At 40.3% G+C, this 21,756-nt stretch overlaps 1 protein-coding gene across 1 annotated transcript in view; it reads right to left on the bottom strand.

Moving 5' to 3' along the window:
- The window catches only part of SNTG1 (syntrophin gamma 1), a 331,005-nt gene that overhangs the window by 198,546 nt on the left and 110,703 nt on the right, over positions 1-21,756 (bottom strand). The window contains exons 2-3 of the mRNA XM_068525807.1: positions 8,670-8,723; positions 806-940 (exon numbers count right to left, since the gene is read on the bottom strand). Coding sequence (XP_068381908.1) covers positions 806-940; positions 8,670-8,696 — 162 coding nt within the window. The 5' untranslated portion in view covers positions 8,697-8,723. The remainder of the gene's footprint in view (positions 1-805; positions 941-8,669; positions 8,724-21,756) is intronic.

The following is a 21,756-nucleotide window of genomic DNA, read 5'->3' as shown; positions in this document are numbered from 1 at the left end:
TAATTTCCTTTTTCTGCCCCCTTTCTCCCTTTGAAAACCTCTTCTTTTAAACAGCTTGGCAGATGGGATGCCGCCCGATTCATGGATCATTGAACGAAGCTAATTAGAGCTTTAAGTTTGCTCAGTTAAAATTTCGTTATTTAACACACCTAAGGACGTCCTCCAGAGCTGTACTTCAGCCCCAGGGAGCAGACCGGTGGGTTCTGAGACCATTTATGGCTCCTTCAGAGAGTGGATCAGTATCAGGGTCATACGTTAACTGTTTAGAGCACAGACAGAGCTTGCTACAGCACCTAGCTTGATTCTCTCGAGGAGGCCCACAGAATTATTCATGCACAATCCCCTGGGGAGAAGCCTTGGCACAGAGTTCCGGGGCCACTACCTAAAGCCTCCTGCTTCTCAGATGCCAAGAGTTTTGGGCTCCACCTTTGCACCACCTCTGAAGGTTCACTGTGATGCAAGACGCGATCAGGGCAGGGAAACTGCCATGCACTGTTCTCATTTAGTCCTCGGTGTTGAAGTGTAGAACCCACTCTCTCATGATTACAAATGCAAGTGTCCCTCTAGTCACACAATGACAACTCGGAGTCAATGAGACAGCGAGCTGGAGATGGGCCCAATGTACGCCTTTGGACCCAAGTACAAGTCCTTATACAAGGACACTGCTTACTAATACTGAAAACAAAAATTACTGGCTCTGAAAGTAAGAGAAAGAATATTAAGTATTTTCTGTGAACAGACATTTTTATTAACAGCAACAACAAAAGAACCCCAGAAAACGTCAAGGGAAGGAAGAGCTACTTACACCAGAATAGAAAGGCTCACCAGACACACATATCACATCCTGTTCCTGGATCATCAGAATATCTTTGGCCAGGTGTAGCCGCACTTTGAAAGGCTCCTGATTACCATCCTGCAGCAAACAAATCCCTGTCTTTGTCTTCAGACAGAAAAAAAAAAAAAACAAAACAAGAGAAAAGAATTATACTTAGCTTATAGATTATAATTTTATGGCTTATTTATAGCAAAACATGATGAATAACATCTGAAAGCTAGGGAAAATGCACTCTGATGAGTCTGAAACTTAATACAGGTACACAGAAAAGTATAACCTTTTCACATAAAGTAGGCCTCAGATAATAGAGATTATGTGAGAAAATCCCCACAAAGATTTGGAAAGTAAGGATTACAGTTTATACAGTATATTTGAAAAACAGTGAAAGTTTTGTTTAATACTTACAATCTAAATATAAATTTCATAATGGTTTTATTGAGATGCTATTCACACTGTATACAGTTCAACCCTTTAAAGTGTTCAATTCAATGTTTTTAGTGTAGCAATATGCAGCCATTGCTATAACCAATTTCTGACCATTTTGAGCACTCTGAAAAGAAAGCTAATATCCCATCTCACCGTCCTCCCACATCCAGTCCTAGGCAACCACTCATCTACTTTCTGTCTCACAGAATTTTAAACCTGTAAACATACCTCCTTATCTTCTCTACCCTCCACTATTTGATCAACCCATTCACCAGCACACATGCACTTTGCACAGACGAGGGAACCAGGATAAAGAGGTGAAGAACTGCTTGAATTAACACAGCTAATTAAGACACAGCCTGGCTTGAGACCCAAGATTTTTGATTCCCTTTCCACTGTTTTTGCTTCACACATTTTTGGGAATTGTGAAAACAGCCTGTGAATATTTCCAAACTTGTACTGCGTGGCTTTAAACCATCAGCTTAGTGATCACAGAGGGAGTCCACACATTTTGTCCCTCCTGAAGCAGGCCAGGGTTATAATATTCACCAGATAAATGGAAATATTCTCCGTAGCAAGGGCACTTTATGGTCCCATTTATCAGAGATGCAAATGGAAATTCTTTTGAAACAGAATATAATCGCTGGCTGTTACTCTGAACTAAAAAGTCAACAAAACCAATGACTACCTTGGAAATTACATTTTCATTTAATAACCACTGAGCCATTCTTAATTTGGATAAAGGGAGAAGTACATAGAAATACATTTTTATCCTTACTATTTAAATGAGCACAAAATCCCAGACAAATAATATGAGACTTTCCCTTGGAATATAAATTACATGTGGATTGCTAGGGGGTTGTTTCTTTAAAAGAATGTTCCATAATGTTGATGAAAATATACTTAGATACCGCAACTTCCAGAGATAACTCTTTCTGTAAATTGCTTTTTCCCATGTGAAAATACATACCATTATACCCTCTATTATATACAATGTTAAATTGGTCTGTAATTATTTTGTAAGTGTTATAATATCTTTTAAGGAAAAACAAGCTTTTCCAGGAGCCATGATGGCATCAGGCCCTCCTCTGAGGCTGTACATATAGCTGGGGCCCCTAAATCGTATCCATTAATCTACCACAGAGCTTAACTCAAGTGCGTATGTCTAAAAGACAAAAGAATGTCAGCAAAAGCAAATTATATCTTCCTTAATACAGACACAATTTTTGTACATTTTTCACGTGGAAAAGTCTCTCGTGCTTACAAGGTGATCTCGGCCAGGGGCCAACATCGGGACTTCTGAGATGCACGGCAGAGAGGGGCAGGAGATGATATCAAAGCTAAGGGAACATAATTGGGCACATTTGCTGATTTTTAGATGTACCGTACATTCCAAGCCATTTTTCCCCCAGAAGTGTAATGGAATAGCTGGCAATCACAAATAAGGCTCTGTCTCAACTTGTGGATGAAAGAGGGGCTTTTCCCTGAGATCCCATAAATACATTATTGTTACACATCAAAGAGATTGCAAAGGTCGCCAGGGAAAGTTTGAGGAACTAAAACACAGCTATGAGGTTTCTCTCATCACATTTCTGATATGGTCAAAGCTCCATTCACTCAAGTAATGTGTGAAATGTCCCCTAACTATTAGATGGTTGTCTGGAAAACAGAACACAGACTTGGAGCCCATGCTTGACTCTTCAGAGGACAAGAGTGACGGAAAATAAAGAATGAGGCAGCTTTTTGTTAGAATTAAATATATATATATATATATATATATATATATATATATATATATGTATGTATACACACACACCAATACATAGCTGTTTGGAGAAAATAACAAACTGAGAGATAATGAAGCTAACAACATATTCACATTAAAATACATTTTCCAGGCATTACAGATGTTACATTTATTCTATTATGAAAATTCAGCTTATGGACATGAAAATACATTAAAAAGCCGACACACACATCCACTTTGCCAATACTGTGTAACATTAACAGGGAGTCAGACATGAATTAGACAATCATCTTTGGCCTCAGAGTATTCCTACTTCTAAAAATGTACATGTATAAATAACATGCAGCATGATATTTGAGCAGTTGATACAGGAGCAACATAGAGAAAGGGCTTAACTATTCATGAGAGACGGGTCATCAGAGGAGGCTCTGTAGATAGAAAATGTGCCGCTTGTCTTGAAAAAATAAATCAAGAAAACAATAATTAGAGAAGGCAAAAGTAATTTTATCCAAAAGGGAAAAACCTGAGTGAACACATAGAGGCATGAGAATGCATGGTCCATACAGAAGCATGAGAATGCATGGTCCCCGATGATGGAGAACGCAGCCCCGAGGCCGAGCCCGTGGTATGTGGGAGGGGCCGCGGCAGAAGGGCAGGGGCGGGGCGGTGACACGGAGGAATGTTGACAGAAACGTAAACCTTGAGCAGGAACTTTGGGGACGCGAAGCCACTGGATCCGACCCGGAGCTGCTACAGTAGATGGAGGAAGAGGGGTGAAACCCAGTCGGGGCACCCCCAGCGCAGGGCAGCACTGCTGGACGGGCACCACCACTGTGAGAGGCGGGCATGTATCTCACGCACTCGGACCGTGTGCCCCGAAGTACTAATCCCCTTGACTCTGATAACCCAGGGCAGCCGTCCTCGTGGACGGGACAGAAGCGGAGGCGCAGAGATGGGTGAGAGTCAGGATGTGAACCCGAGCTGCCCGGCTCCAGACTCCAGGCTCTCATCCCCTGGCCCTGGTCCCCTCATGCAGAGGCCTTTGAGGGGGTGCCTCTCCCAATCTTCCCACATACGAGGACAAGGCTATCCGTGTCTTTCACCAGGGAGCGCTTTGGTTACCAAGCATCTCCTTATGGGAGTGCAGAGAGTTCTGAGGAGGACACCATCTTGAACCAGCCATTCTTCATGGATCAGAGCGATGGCCAGTGAGGGAAGAATGAGACAGAAACCCCTCTGGGCCTGACGGATGCTTTTCCTGCCAAAGCTAGGCTGCTGAGGGAGCACAGGACACCAGCAGATACCGGGAGAGGCTTGACCCACATGGGCTCATCCCACAAGGACTGCTACAGGGGTGAGAATGGGCAACAGGACACTAAGAGTGGCCACCGGTGCAGCACAGACTAAAACACTGAGGGCTGCAAAGTCTTTCCAGATCTGTGGACCCAGATTGTTCAAAAAATTAAAAAAATCATTCAAATAATGATCAGTCCCACATTTTAGTATAAACTTAAGGCCTGCACTCAAGTTCTTTTTCTTTACTAACATAACAGTCATTTGTCTTCAAACTTTTTAAACTGGGGATGCACCAACGCATGAGTGAGGAAATGCATGTGCTACATATGACATACAAATATATTACATAATTATAAAACATACGTAAAACTTGAAAAGTGATAAATACATTCAAAGGTTGTTTTCCTGTCCCTGATGGATGATCTTACATTGCAGCTGGATTTTGCAAAACCCACACTGAAGACTATTTGCTTAGAGGAATATTAAAAGGCAATACCTCTTAATTACTTAAAAGGCAATATGTTTAAACAGCTAGTCATTGACTTGTTTTCTGTGAATCAATGAAGTGTGCTCACGAATTTACATGGATTTACTCTTCGTTTTAAAAACAAACCTCACATGTAAACTTATTAAGAATGTATGCTTCGCATAAACCAAGTACCTTTGGAAGTTCAAAAAGTAGACTATCACCCACTTTCTACTTGAAAGTTAAGACCTCTTTAATTTAGGTTCTAGTCCTTGAAAGAACACAAATTGTGTTTTCATGAAACTTTAATATCTGTGTTCCTTTAACCTTGAAGTGTGGAATTTGCAATATCAGATATAATAAACTGCAAGAAACTAGGCAGAGACCATCCTATGCACGATAGTCTTGTAGGAATCCTCATATTTCTGTATTTTGGTTGCCAAATCTAATTTAGCTTGTCCTGTAAGCCTATAGTTGTAAGTGATATGTAATTCCTTATACTGCACCATCTTGCAGTAGCAGCGCACTAAATGCCGTTTCACACAAGATGTTTCAAACTGCGTTTTACCCTTTCCTTTCCCTGCTGGGATGGTGTCTTACCTGGCCTCCTCCTTAGCTAAATTTCAGCCACTTTTCAGGCACTTGTACAAGACTTGTATCTCCCTGAAATCTTCAGAGACCCTTCCATCCAAAGATGAGTCCTTAATATTTGGAACTCAGGGCTTTCACTGAATAAATACATTCACCTAACAATTAATCGTGTATTTAGGCACGACATGTAGTGACTTCCATGACATTTAGTTCCACGTCACATCATCTGACTTCACCTTATATGCTGTTATCTAAAGAAAATCTTAAAAATTTATTACTCTTTTCATTTTTAAGGATTATTAATCTATAGGACCTAGTACAGTCTTTTATTCATAGTGGGATTTTCAATAGTTGTTGATTGAATCATAGTCACAGATTATATTTTATTATATGAGACTAAATTATATGTGTGCATGAATTATTAAATTATTAAATATATGTTCTAGGGAAATATGTATTTTCATACTCAACACCTAGATGTGATCCTATTTTAAAGAATGTGGATATGAAAGTGAACTATGAGGAAAACCCAGACTAAAGATAGAATGTTGGTTCACTGGAACACATAGCTATTTTTGTTTTTTAAATTAATTTATTTTTATATTTTTGGCTGTGTTGGGTCTTCGTTTCTGTGCGAGGGCTTTCTCTAGTTGCGGCGAGCGGGGGCCACTCTTCATCACGGTGCGCGGGCCTCTCACTGTCGCGGCCTCTCTTGTTGCGGAGCACAGGCTCCAGACGCGCAGGCTCAGTCGTTGTGGCTCACGGGCCTAGTTGCTGCGCGGCATATGGGATCTTCCCAGACCAGGGCTCGAACCCGCGTCCCCTGCATTGGCAGGCAGATTGTCAACCACTGCGCCACCAGGGAAGCCCCCACATAGTTATTTTGACGACACTTTTAAAGGCGGGGAAGTCAGTAACTTTGCCTGGCTATGCATACACTTTTTCTTCTATAATGTGGGTTTTGCATTTGTCCTGATTGTATTCTCTCTCTTCAGTTTTGTTTCTTTTCAGACTTTTGAATCCCAATTACTTAAAATAATTACGACATTTTCTTTTTAAGAGAAGAATTTTTTAAACAATAAATAACCCTTCTTTTAAAAAAAAGTCTGTATTAGATAATTAAAATGTTTAAATGAAACTTATCTAGCCACACTTCTATTCCTTCACAAAGAAGAGGCTTCTTGGCATCTGCGTGGTAATATTCTATCTGGATCTGTCTGATGGACGTGGATATCAAATTTTCATCTTTAGTAGTTTATTATCAGTCAAGAGAAAGTCAAGAGAAAACAAGTTTCATTTAATGTATCTTTGATATAATTTTCAGCAATGTAGTACTTCAAAAAGAGGCGCAAAATTAGACTCAGGCATTCCAAGCTATACATTATGGTTTTGCTTTTACCTAATTCATTAAATGTCACTCAGCATTCTCGTAAGACCTCTCCATTTGCTCATCTGCAAAGTGGCAGAGTTAAGCTAAATTGTCTTTAAGGTGCAGGTCCACTTCAACGTTCTAAGACTGTGAATTTCTGGCAAACTGTTTGATTCCGGTCCATCTTCAGGGCGATCTGATCATCCTCAGGGCACCAGAGTCCTGCACCACTTCCAATCCGGCCAGCATGTGGCAGACACGCGGGAACTGCTCTGACGGTTCTGAGAAGGTCTGCTCCACGCTGGCAGCGTTGAAATGGTGAGATCCTCAAGGGATCATTGCCAGAGAGCAAGAACGTCTACTACAGAAGTAAGGTAAGAGGACCTCAACGGTGTCACCATTGTAAAATACAGCTGAACCTTAGACAGAATTTGATGTATGTTTCAAATCAATGAATCAAAACATTTTGTGTAAGAAACGGTCTGGGAAATCAATCTTATACAGCCTGTCACGTCCAAGGTGAACCATGTGTTAGAAACATTGGCCACTGTCCAGTCTCTGCCACATGCATCTCCGATGTGTGTCACGTTGTCTCATTCACACAAATATCCATTCAGATTGATGGGTGTGCTTTACCACCCAAAACGTAAGATAAAACTTGAAAAGAAATTGTAGGTTTACTACATTCATACAAAATTAACAGTATGATAACACGTACTGTATTTACAACCAGGAATGATACAATTAAAATTTATGCTTCTAAGTTTAAGCTCGGAAAACAGTAATTTTTTTTTTTTTAAAGTATGAACCTTTGAAAGGGGCTGAATTAAAAGATGAATAAGTTACACATTCTGACCTTATAATATTCAGGGTAGCATGTGAGAGAGGTTTGTAAACAAATAGCTATAATATAATATAATTTGAAAGGTGCTAGCATGTATAAAGTATTTTAAAAAGTATTACCATACTTAAACTTTGAAAATAAAAAAATAAAAAATAAGCGTATTGAAGGAATGAAAAATAAAAAATAAGCGTATTGAAGGAATGAAAGTAATTTATTATTTTTTCTGAACAACCTAAAATTGAACCTACTGTGACAAATATTTTTTTAAAAGAGATATTTTTGCAAGAAATTTAACACATGACATTTCACTAAAAGAACAATTTTGACAAATGTTAATACTGAAGATTTTTTAAACTTTATCATAGGTAATCTAGTTATGGCTGTTTTCGTCTTGGGTTATTTATACGTACTGAAATATTTTAAACCTTTTAAGCAAATATGAAATATTTTAACGTATGAATATTTGCATTTTGCCCGAAGAGTGAAAAGACAATGCTTTGAATGTTGCATGGAAAGATAATCTTTCTTCCTAAAAGAGAAGAGCTGCATGCCTGGGGCCCCAAGTCCATGCCCTGTTGACTGCACACTTGGATGGATGGCCTTTAACATCCTTGAAAGAGCAATGAATGCATCACTTCAGCTCACACCGAACGTGATGACAGCTCTACAGAGAGTCGCCATACATCAACACTTAATACTGAAATACTTAAAGAATACGGGAATCATAAAATCAAAGGCTTTTAGTGCTGAAAGGGACCTTAGACGTCTTCTAATTTATAACCATTTATGTGAAAAGAATTAGTTCCAGCTCTTTCACTACCTGAAGCCTTCAGCGCATAGTTTGTGGGGAGAGACAATTCAGTCCAGTGAAACATGCGCCCGTCTTCTTGAAGGAAGACTGAAATCCCGGGGCTTCCCCTGGCCCCTGAGTACTTTCCAGCCTTGCAGAGACAGCTCGCGCTCTGGAAACGCCGTGGGCCCATCACCCGTCCCTCTGTGGAGAGCCATCTTCCACGTAAATACGCCAGGGAGGGCCCAGCGTTCCCTGTCTATCACCTGTTTCCCCTCATCAAAAAGAGAAGGCATGCGACCTACCTCCTCACAGGTAGTCCTGAAATCCATGTGCTGCGGCACCGCAAAGGATGTCGTCTGAAAAGACAGAGAAAGGCCATCAAGCACAGCGTCGAGGGGCAGACAGGAGGACTTAACGAAGTACAGTAAATTAGGCAGCGGAGCCAGCGGGCAAACTGTTTACAGCCACCTGTTAAGGACAAGAACTCCCAGGGGCCAATGAAGCGACGGCAGGAGGAGAGGAAACGTCTTCACCTCCAGCTTCCGTGAAGAATAACCCTACGGCCATGGCTCCGCGGGCCGAGGATGTGCATTTCCAGGCCCCTCTCCCTCCACTCAGCATCCGGATGGGACCCAGGGCGGGATTAGCCTCCCGCTGAGGGGCTGGCTCACCCCCGCATCCACTCTGAAACCCCACTGCGCAACTGGGGAAGAAACTTCAAAAGGGGTAATTAAAAGTTGCCTTTCATGTGGTTATCTCTTGATAAAAGGTTGACTAATTTTTCTCTTTTTAATTAAAAAGCTACATGCATGAATAATTCTCTCCGGAACTTAAAATGTAATTCACAAACAGAGTGATCTAAGAAAGCAAGCTATTTATCAGGGTGAATAATATAAAGATAAATCAATGTACGAAATATCTAATACAGATTCATTTAGTGGTCACTGTAATATCTAAATAATAGACATAGACTTAAATGCATATAAATGTCTTGTTTTATTTTAAATGCTTTTGGAGAGTTTTGTTTTAATTATGTGATGAACTTAATAAAACTAAGGGTTGTCATAGAAAATTGGCATCCTGTCAGTATAAAAAATATAACAGTTTAGGTAAATGAGACTCCCAAGTAAAATGAATGGTGAATTCCGAAATAGAAGACTTAATACACCTCAAATTACTGCTCCTCTCAGCTTTTGGGGCAGTAAACTATCTTGTCCTCTTTGTCATTTTCTGTTGTGTGGGACTGATGAACACTTGATCAAGTGTGAGTGGAACGGAGTATGTTGTCACTGGATTATTACTGTTGCCTTTGAAAGAAAAGAGACTGACCATTTTCGGTAGTAATTGAACATGCCACATAATATATTATTTTCCATAAATAAGTCTTGTGGGTTGTGAGCCTGATTTGGTTTGACTGGAAAGCATAAAGAGGCTGGTTTTAGTAAAGTTAGGTAAGAACAAATCATTAGCAAATAAAAGGGCAATTTGATGTTGAAATTATAACCCGATGATATGAATTATTTATTTAGTGTCCGTGAGAAATTTGCCATTAGTTGAACTATTATTTTTCAAAATTGCTCTTAAGATTGTATTTGAAAGAACTGCAAATATCTACTTATTGCCAACTCTGACATGAAGTTATTCCTTTTCTATAAAAGTAGGAGAATTTCAGTATTTATTGATTACATAAAAACACGGTGTCTCTAGAATCAATTTCCTGCTACTAAATGCAACCAGAGAAAATAGACATGAAGGTATTTCACCACCATCTAAACTTAATCTCTATTTGAGTAGGGGGTGTATCTATGCCTTCTACCATTTTTAACACATCTTCCTTGTTTTCTTAATTTTCCATTGGCTTTCATGAAAATATCTGGTAATAATATCAGGTATTTAGTCAGAAAAAGAATTAATGTAATATGCAAAGCAATTTAATTATTAGGTAACATAAATTTCATAGCTATCATAAAATTGTTTTCAGTGATTATAAATTTAAAAACTGGAATAAAAGTTGTATTTTATACGTTTAAAAATTTCTGAGCCCTTTCTGTACAAAGTTTTATGTTAGAGTGGTTTTAGATTTACAGAAATATTGTGAAAATAGCACAGAGGGTTCCCACATACCCCACATGCCTTTCCCTCTATTATTAACATCTTACATTTATGCACGCCATGCCTTAGTATGGCACATGGTGTGTAACATTGTTACAGCTAATAAACCAGTACTGTGATCTTATTGTTAACGCCCTACTTCTTTGAAATTTCCTCGTTTTCCCCCCGCAATGTCCTCTATAGTTTCCAGGATCCCATCCCAGATGCCACATTATATTTAATCACCGTGTCTCCTCACGCTCCTCTTGGCTATGACCGTTTCTCAGACTCTCCTTTTTTTTAATGACTTTGGCAGTTTTGAGGATTATTGGTAATTTGTAGAATGTTCTTGCATTGGGATTATTCTGACGCTTTTCTCATGACTGTAGTGGGGTCATGGGTTTTGGAGAGGAAGACCAGCGATAAATGCCACTTTACCACCTCACGTCAGAGAATCACAGTCAACACGCCTTATCCCTGCTGCTGAGGCTGACCTTGATGGTCTGGCTGAGATGACGTTTATCAGGTTTCTCACCGTAAGTTCCTCTTGTCTCCCCTTGTCTGTCTGTAGATTCCCACCCCCCAGGGAGCCACCATTCACTTACCTAGTTGTTCAGCCCCAGCGTACAGGGACAGCCACACAGGAGCTGTTAACACATATCCCTGTGGGAAACAATTTTATCCACTAGAGCACAGTTTATTTTGCCTTTAATATTACAAGCTGCACTCATTTCCAAAATGATGAGTGTGAACACCTTTTCTCCTCCCCGATTTCAGTGAGATTATTTCAGACCTTGTATTACAGTTAGATTCTTTGCCATAATAGGGTCTCCTGACCCCTTAAGAATTTTTTAAAATTTTCATACATCAAGTTGACTCTGTGCTTTAAATTTCCATGGGATTTGACAAATGCATAGTGTCACGTATCCACCACTACCGTATCACACAGATCACTTCACAGACCTGAAGAATCCCCTGTGCTCCACCTGTGTACCCCTCCTTCCCTCCCTGTGAACCCCTGGTCAACCAATGATCTTTTTACTATCTCTATAGTTGTGATTTTTCCAGAATGTCACATAATTGGCATCATACAGGACAGAGTCTTTTCAGACAGTCTTTTAAAATTTAGAAATATGCATTTAAGATGTATCCATGTAATTTCATGGCTCAATAGGTCATTTATTTTTAGCGGGATAAAATTCCATTGTTAGGAAGCACCACAATTACACTTATCCAGTCAAAATTACGCTAACCCTCCACCTTAAACAGAACCATGACTAGCTGAGGTGCTTGCTCAGGGCAAAGGTAGTAGAAGGTAGTTTTCAATACCAGTTACAACCATGTGTCCAGCTGTAGAAATGAGAACTGTAATTGTATGAGGGTTTCTTCCTTATTTTATTACAAATATGATGATGAAAATCTTTGTTTTTTCCTTCTTGTATCCCCTTATGATCTAACATAAGTTTTATTAATAATATAGACTTTTATATCACAGCATTCAAGTCACAGTATATCAAGGAGAGGAGTGAATGCCACTTCAGGACTTCGTATTCCCTTCCGAGGCAATGATTCGTGTATTTTGGGTTGCATGGAGGATACTTGTTTCATCTCGGTTGGAAGTAAGACTTTACAGTCCTTATCGGGAGGCTAAGGAGGTTAAGGAGAACAGTGTGAGTGTCAAGTTGACAAGGGTGGCCTGTGATGGCTAGTTTTCATGTGCTGACCTGATTAGGCCAGTTATTCAACCCGGTACCAAGTAATTGAATCAAACGCTAACGGAGGTACTTCGGTGAGGTATTTTGCAGCTATGGCTAACATCTACAAACAGTTGACTTTAAGTAAATGAGATTATCCTACATAACGTGGGGAGTGGTGGGCTCATGCCATCAGCTGAAAGGCCTTAAAAGCAAACTGGGACATGTCTCTGATGATGGAATTCTGCTTCAAGATGGCAGCACCAACTCCCTCCCATCCTACAGATTCTGGACTTCCAGGCCCCGCGCCGGTGGCAGCCAACTCTTTGAAATGAATCTCTTAATACACGTTTGTAGATACATGGGTATCCGACTGGTTACGTTCATCTGGAGAATCCCAGCTGATACAGTTGTGTACGCCACTGAGATTCTATGGTTTCATTAGGCAGTATTACTGTGACAATAACTGAATAAAACAGCATGTTTCTAAGTATTCCTGAAAATACATTAAGTACAACTGATCAGTACCAGCCAGCCCAATGACATAAGCTCCAGAATATACTTTATACTAGGTATTTCTAAGTTATGCAATAAGAACTATGAGAAAAGAACTTGATTTTTTGGTTTATTAACAAGATAAATTAACTAATACCTTCATGGAAAATTACAAAGAATTTTATTTCCTCACAAAACAAAAATGTCTTTTGTTTTTCCTAGAGGCACATTCATTGCAAAAAATGAAGTTCTTTTCTCATAGTTCTTATTGCATAACTTAGAAATAAAAAAAAAATGAAATTTTTAGGGCTTTATATGATTGTTTTTAAATAATTAATCTGTATTAAAATATAATGCAATAACAAATATACAATTCCAAAAGCTTTCATCTCTATATCCAAGGATAAGGAAAAACAGCTTATTGATTTATTAGTATTTAGTATAACTCTTATTAGGGAAAAAATAAAACCTTTATGAAAATGAATTTCTTAAAATATGATTATTAGAAAACTTCATCACTTAAAATATAGAGATGAGAAAAGCAATGCATAGGAAGCTTGGGTGGATAAGGATAAAATTCACTTTAATGTTTACAGAATCACAATATATAAATGTGACCTATCACACTCCTGATCAATTTAGAATCCCCTTGACCAGCTCAGGGAGAAGCCGCACAGCATGGAAAAGTCCAAGCCTAAGGAACCTTGTTTCTACCATTATGACACATGTGACCCAAGGACCAGTGCCAGCCTGGTCCCTGGCCATGAATAGTGAGAGTGGAGCTGTATATTCCCGAGTGCCCTCAGAGTACCACTTACACGTCATGGACCTTCAGGCCTGGCCTCTGTGCAAAGGTCTTGCCTCCTACGACTACACCTAAGACTCAGAAGTTAACTGCAACTATTGTTGTCAGTTATGCTGAGAATAGCACCAGATCCTGTTGATTAAACCTCGTCTTTATAACCAAAACCGGGAAAGCAGAGTTAGACAAACAGGCAGACTCATGCATGTGGAAATACTACTTCTTCTCTCAAAATGCTTCATTTGGCATGAGGTTGATGAGATAAAGAGAACTTCTTTCCAAAGCCACAACACGTGGGGATCTGAGACCTGAACAGGTAGTTAACGTGAGACAGCACAAAAAGCATCGGTGCAAATACATGTGGATTTAAATTATTTAGATACTTTCCAGAATGCTTTAGTGAGTGTAAAAAAGTCTCTGTCACACTCTGCTTTCTACGACAGTTCAGTTTACTGAATGGAAAAGTGTTGTCTATTTATAGAACTTGCCCTAGGCTAAATTATAAAATATGCAAAATTTATCTTCCATGTTTTTGGGTATCCCAAAGTCAAACCCAGCCTATACCCTCTCTACACGCTTTCACATCTTCACGTGGCTCCTTGACCGATTGGAAACTGATTAACGGGCCCCCCCAAAATAAAGTGGTTAAAGCAACAGGAGTAACAATGACACTTGCAGTCACTTGGGTTTGATTTTAGAGAACCTTTTGTACGTTCTGTGGTGGGTACCTTGGGGGCGAGTCTGTATGCATGGTTCCCCTTTCTATATTGGTTAGGAGAGTGCTTGGTTATTTTAAAAAATGCCAACAAAAATAGTGGCTCAAACAGGATGGCAGTTTGCTTCTGCCTCCTGTAAGGGCCAAGCCAAGCAGCTAAGAGGTGATTTCACAGGGTCTGAAACCCACTCGGCCGCCCTCAGCTCCTGTGGCCTGAGAGAGGTCAGCCTCTGCCCTCACGCCCAAATACCTGGTGGGGCAGAGAATGGGAATTGAACACATCACGTCCCTCACATTTCACCCTTCTCATCACAGCGCCACACGCGGCGACACAGGGACAGGGAAAGCAGCCCTTCGGGGGCAGCCTGTGAGGAGCTGGCGTGGGTGTCCCAGGGGAGGGGCCAGCAGCCGGCCCCAGCCCCCAGCTGAGAACCCCCCGTCCCCTTAGAAAGAGGCCTCCTTTTAAGGCCGTTTTTTGCAGGCCTTGAGATTATGGAGGACATTTTTTGCACTTTTTAGCATATATATATACACACACACACACACACACACACACACATATTTATTTATTTATTTATTTATTTATTTTAAAATTTTTTATTTTTCCTAAATGGTCTATCAGTTTTGGTCAGCTATGCTTACTCTGCTTGTGTGCAAAGCTGTCAAGAAGTTTTGGAATTTTCTGTCTCTCTCTGAGATTTTTTTTTAAATGAAACAACTCCAATCTCTTATTGATGTTTTGATAACTTACGGGGACTCTAAATGTCTACTCTGATTTTACAGCACTTAAATGTGTATTTAGGCAATTACGTCAGGTCCTTAAGTCATTTTCTTTTTTATGCTAACTCATTTTCACCCAATCTGTTTAGCTAGATTTTTATATTCCTGAGCGAATATTTATTTTTAATTATAGAGTTTTGATAATACTCCACGAATAAGAGAAGAAAGTCTTTTTCAACACTTAATACTTAGAAAAAAAGAAGGAATTCTGGAAATGTATGAATACCACTGCAAGCCTACCAAATCAGAAATGAAACAAACAGGATGTTGAAAGAGACATATGTGCCAAAGGGAGCCCTCCAAAAATTTCTGGAATGCCTATTTTGCAAGAATTCTCTCCTCCTCCAAATCTAGAAAATGGATAAAACACGTGAAATTATGTACAAAGTCGTAAAGCCTTGTCACTGTGTACAGAAATAAAGCAGGGAAGGATATGTAAGTGGGTGTCAATATGCATGTTGCTACACACTCAATTTTTTTCTTCCCTTTTTCTCCAAAGTTTTGATTAATGAAGATGCTGGCTTCACAGTGCCTAGACTTTACCATTCCAACACTTCAGCCACGCTCCTTTATATCAGACCTCTAGCTCATCCACCCCCTCTGTATGCACAGCTCCTGAACTCCGCAAGCACCGGGTCCATTCCACGTGGACATCCTATGCAGCTGGCCCAGGAGTCTGACAAAGGCACCTGTCCCACGCAGCCATGGGGTTCATGCTGCCCAGACGGGACGGGGAGCCCCAGGGCAGGTCTGGTTCCCTCACTGGTCATCTTCTTGTCTGGCACAGCACTGGCTCATGAAGGAAGGGTTAGGATCCACCGAGATCTCTCCAGATTCAAGGTCTTAATGCAAGCAGGCATCTGATGGCCATATTTTCAAGGTACGGTGACAAATCTCTTTCGAAGTCAATTATTTTGTTGCTACTTTCAGAAATTTTCCTCCACGTGCACAGGTGTGTACAATACACAGTGGGACTGTCTCTAATCTCATCTTCAGCAGTTCTAGGTAGACCAGTTTCCCTCACGGAGGACGCACTTCTCCTTCACGTGTCTGTTCTCTCCCAGTGCCTGAGGCATCTCAGCTTGTGACCCTTTTTCTTCACCATGAAAACATTTTCCTTTGTGTGGAACCAAGTTTCCAAACTAAAACAGTTTTCCATCTAAGAGACAGATAAAATCATTTAGGGAACGGTATTTATTTACTGAGCCACGGGAGGCTTTGTTTCGTCTAAATGCTATAGAAATCCAATACGAAAAACACGTAAGTGCTGACCAGTCCCCATTGATCAGGGCAGGGGACAGGCTCCCGTCCCCAGGTTTGCTTTCTTTCCCACATCAGATTAAGCCACTTTCTCCAAGCCCAGAGCTCTGCAAGGCTGAGTTTAAAGGCCACTGTCCTAGGTAATTGCTCTGGTCCCTGTCGCCCTTCGGGCCTGAAGTGTTCCAGGCAGAGGTCCTCACAGAGGGGCCAGAAAATCAAACCCCTTGTGCGCCTTATTGCAGCGACACTATCCATCCACAGGGGCTTTGGAATCGGAACAAAAGATTAGCCACTGACCACACAAAATGCTAACAATACACCAAAGTCTAGTAATACAATTAAATAAATTTGAAAGTGCTGACATAATGTTGTTAGACATAGTTACTTATTAAGATCTTTTTCTATCACTCCAAAAATAACAACTCTGATATTTTGACTAACTGAATGTTTAGCTATTGAGGGGAAAATATTTGATCACCATGTTATTTCAAAACAATTACCATATTTTTCTATAGTAAGAACAATACTTTCATCATCATGTTTTTAATATCCAGCCCTTGGTTTGAACAATAATGAAAAATTTTAACAGACATGTGATTTATCTTTTCCCTTTGCAACTATTGACATAAATTCTGTTGTGAATTTAAAGAGGGAAATGGAACAATATTAATGGCTGCCATTGAAAATTCAAGGACTGACATAAATTGGAAAAACTGTTCTATTATTTTTTGAAAATGGCAAAACTTAAAAAAAAGAAATCTTCATTCATTAAGAGGCCTAGGAGAGCGGTTGAGTTGTACTTCAGAGAGAGGCAGCTCAAAATTTACTGTGCAAAGGAATGGCCTTGGGATCCTGTTAGTGCATCCCTGGGGGGAGGTGAGGCTCCCAAGAGACGGTCAAGGCCCTTTGGTTCTTGGACCATACTTATTAGCAAGGCTACAGATGAGGAATCTGGCCCAAGGAAATATATGGCTTTAGCATCAAAGAGAGAGGTCTAGAGCATCTAAAAGGTGGTCAAAATATGGTAGAATAGCGCTGGCAACTTCCCTTTCACAGAGTCCTTCACCATCAAAATAGCTCTTCTCCTGACAAGCTATGTATTTTAACACTAATATGTAAAATCATGGTTCACAGCAGGGAACACGTGCATTCAGCTCCATTTTATAAGAAAGAATATTATTATTTATTAATACTATTAAAAGGTGCAAGATATAATGTTCAAAACATGGAACAATAATTGCATGATGGTAATAATTAAAATAAATCTCTCACATAATATTGAGCAGAGTTCGCTGTGCTATACAGTAGGTCCTTGTTGGTTATTCATTTTAAACATAGCAGTGTGTACATGTCACAAACCGGTTCGTGATCAGACCTTTAAAGATTATCTCAATTTATGAATCCATCAAGTATCTAATCAGATTAACAGATAATAAAATGTTAAAAACAAGCATAGCCTTGACCATCATTTTAATCTAACCTCCTCGAATACTACCGAGGAAAGGGAGGTCCAGAAAAGTGGTATACATTCTCTAAAATTCCTCAATTTTGTGCCCAAATTTGAAATAGAACTCAATATTATTAAACCTACATGAGCTCTTTCTCCAATTGTGGCTTAAATATTTATCGAAGCACAGTGTTAGGTTTGTGTGAAATAGGAGACACATGTCACATTCATAACTGGAAAGACAAAGTATAAACATAATATTTGAAAGGAAATGTTAACTTTGTAGTAAAGGGGATCTAGGTTTGAATTCAGGCCACTCACTTGCTGTCTATGAGTACCTGTCAGATTATTTAAGTTCCCTAAGGTTTGTTCATCCACTATAATCTCAGGTTGATGATCTCCACCCCCCCACCCCCTTGGGAGAATGGGGGAGTTTAGTTAGAATATATAAGAGGTAATTAGGGTGCCCACACACAGTGGATGTCCAACAGTGTTGATGAGAATGACATGTCTTACATAGTAACAAATACAAATCAGAATGTGGCACACTTCTGCTTAGACCAACTCCAAACGGCATAAACAGGAATGTGTCTCTGTCCACCGAGTGACCTGAGAAGATCCACGAATAAAGTGCAGCGCCTGAGCACTGAGCAATAAAGAACCTTAGCCCCGGGCTCCTGGCTCTCACCTCAGAAAGCAGAGCCCGACTCAAGAGCTTACAGGCTGGGCCACATCGTAAAGATGGCAGAATAGGAGTTTTCTAGCATCCTTCCCCCACAGAACACCAAGTTTGAGAAACACCCATGGATGAGAGTTCCTCTGTGGAAGTCTGGGGGTCCAATGGAGAAGTTCCCAGCAAATCGCTGGAGGGAAAAAAAAAAAAATCCAAGACATTGAAGAGGGTCAGAGGAACAGTTTCCCTTTACCCAGGTCACCTCTCCCCTAAGAGAGGTGCTTTCCAGTATATCACAAACGTACCATAGTAATAAAAAAAATGATAAGTACTTTTCTCCAAGAGAAAAAAAGAAAAAAGAAAAAAAAAATGTGATCTGCCAGATGTTGATAGAAAACTGGATTACCAAGTAGATGCTAAGCAATCCAAGTGTTTGGGATTAATTATATGTAATTATATGTAACATATATATATATATATATATACATAATTATATTACATACACATTTATATATGGTTGTGTAGTAGATACTTTGGAAATGACGATGGGTTGCCTGGTATATATAAATCACTGCCAAGTTTGCTGCCCTATTTAGTGTGATGGGAAGAAACCCTGAAAGATTTGGAGTGCTGATGGTCTGTCTGTGTGGGGTGTGTGTTTAGCGTTTCTGCGTGAATAGTAACACTAGTCAGTAAAAGCTGTTGATTATCACGTTCATTGAGATTTAGAATCATCATTCATTTATCCTAGCATCTCTTCTACACAAAGACTTATATTTCTAGGAAAGTTGTCTGGTTTTATTTTTTTTTAACATGACCATTCAGTGAATTAAATGAGTACAATATAGTCAGAAAAATCTGAAACACATTCATGTACAAAGAAAGAAAAAAGCATCACAGCGGAAGAAGCAGAAGTAAGACAATGAAAGACCAGAGGTTTAAATTCGGACCAAGGCCTGAAAGAAGCCAATAGGAAGAACTAGAAAAATACTTTGAAATAAGATTTTTAATCTTTAATTTTGAAGCTTTTTGCCTTAAAATTTACTCCCTTAAGGCTGAAAGATATTTTAAAAAGTGTTTAGGATGGGAGAAGTTGACAGACCACTCTGGGCTTTTTTTTCGCACATTTAATTTAGAACACATTTGTTTTCATATTTCATTTAGACATTTGTGTCGTATTTTAGACAGATTCACAGAATCATTCTGAGATTGGAAAACATTACTAGCACGGATGCAAGATTAGCTCAAAGCAAACTTTCCTGAGAAAAATTATCACACTGGGAGCAACAAGGGAAACAGAGATGCAAAAACTGGAGCTAAGCCAGGGTTTTATTGTGTGTTAACATGCAAAGCAAGCGGATTGGGGACCACGGAAATGCCAGCAGGTTACAGCACGCAGACCCAGAAAGCGGGATGCATAGAGCAGTGTAAGGTCCAGCCCTGTCCGGGTGTCAACTGCATGCTGGCCAGTCCAGCAGGTGCCGAGCAGGCCCCGGAACGGAGAGTAGGAATACAGTAGAAAAGTGGGAAACCCAGAGCCGTTGTCCAGCAGGGGCGATTCCATGGATCAAGGCGGTGAACTCAGATGAAGACTGAGCACAGAGTAGGGTGAAAGGCATGCCTATCTGGGGAAATCTTGACATTCACGTACCCAGGGAAGGAACTAGCTGACAGCTTCAGTTACGACAGCAGAGGCGAAAGGGAAACATTTCTGCAGTGGGAAAGAAGGCAGAACAGATCAAGTTCACGACATGGCAGCTCCGTGGGGTGATGTGTCTGTGGATGGTGGCCGATAAGGGTGGCGGGAAGGCACTTCTGAGGTCACGTAATGCCAGCACACAAAGCTCTTAAATACTGAGAGACAAAGGGTGTCCAACTGTGTGCAAATTCACGTGCAATGATAGGAAATACAAATGTCTGGCAGGAAAATGTTCTGTTGTCGCACTTGATCGTTTGAACTTGAAAAAATTAATCGAGGCTTAAAAACCATTTCTGTATCTGCATAGAAGTTGGTAATTTTTCTAATTTACTGACTGAATTTGAAATCTGTGAAAAATAACATGGCATTAACCCAACACTGCTGAAGTAAACCATCCTTTCTACACCTCCAGCAGTGTCATTTCGTAATTTCAGTGATTTCAATTATCCACATAATCATTACAGGGAGAATTCTTAAAAGAATGAAGTAGTTAGGAAAGTTGAACGTATTTATTACTGGGTCAGCATTTCCTAAGCCCTAAATCATTGCAAAGCTCGTCAGAAATCTTGAAATGTGAACTGGGGTCCTGGGCTAACTGTCTCCGGAATCGCCCAGCTGGCTTTATGCCGTTCTCTCTCTCTGTGTGTCAAAGGCAAACATAGAACTGGTTCCCTTCTACGGTGTTTGAGGGTTTCCTGAGGACACGTGGAGATAAATGGTCTTGACTTTTGCTTTTATCCTCATTAGGTAAGTGAGGTTAACACAAAACAGAACAAAACCTGCTCTACTGAGCAGGAAGCAGACACAAGAGTATCAGCATCCCTCAGACAAACTGCAAATGACCAGCAGCTCAGCTTGTGCGGCAGCTCTAAGGTTTCTCTAACTTTTGTTCCTATCAAGTTCAAGGTGCTTTTGAAACTAGCCCACAGCCCCTGGAGGAGGCCGGTCCCCCACTGCTGGCCAGTACAGCAGCTCCACCCCCAGCACAGGCGGAGCTTGCCGCGTGGTGAGCACACAATGAATACTTGAAAGAGGCCTCACGTTATGTCAGGGCAGCTGGAAAAGGCTTGTATGGATAAGCTGGGCTTTGGATTTTAAAGGACCAAGCAAGTACTTGAGACAAAAAAAGAGGAAACAAGCACGGCTTCCAACTACACACAAATATCAGGGCTCCAGGCAACCGAAGGGAAGTGGCAGCTCCTATAGCCCAGCAATTACTGATGGTTGGCTTTCGAGTTCATTGTATGGTTTTCTCTTATTAAGCCTAGTTTGTCATTTTTTAAGGAATACAAGATTAAATTGCTTGACATTCCTTAAAATCACATCACTAAGCACTTATTAACGTACTGGAAAATGTCCTAGGTGCCAAGAGAAAATCACTCTGGAAATGCAGAAAAACATGAATGTGCCGACAGGACACCAAGAGATGAAGGCAGGGAACCTGTTTCAGAGTCAGGGCTCCTCAGTTTCCCTTTGGTCGGCTTATTGCGCAGAAAACTATGTTAATGCAATATAAAATCTATTCATCTTGGTAATGGGAAGAGAAGTGATCATCCCCAAACGCAAGGAACATTTATATTGATTCTGGAATGCAATTCTGAACCGACCTTAGAACATGGAAGTGCCTGATGCTCTGAGAATTCGTATCACTTCAGAGTAGCAATAACGCATGTCTCAGAAGCAGTACGTAGATTCATCTGCCATTTCGAGGCAGTTGCACTTCGCACACTGAT

The sequence above is a fragment of the Eschrichtius robustus genome, chromosome 17, assembly GCF_028021215.1.
Source record: "Eschrichtius robustus isolate mEscRob2 chromosome 17, mEscRob2.pri, whole genome shotgun sequence".
NCBI lineage: Eukaryota > Metazoa > Chordata > Mammalia > Artiodactyla > Eschrichtiidae > Eschrichtius > Eschrichtius robustus.
Note: the sequence above shows the minus strand (reverse complement) of the source record. Positions and strands in the feature narration are given on the sequence as shown.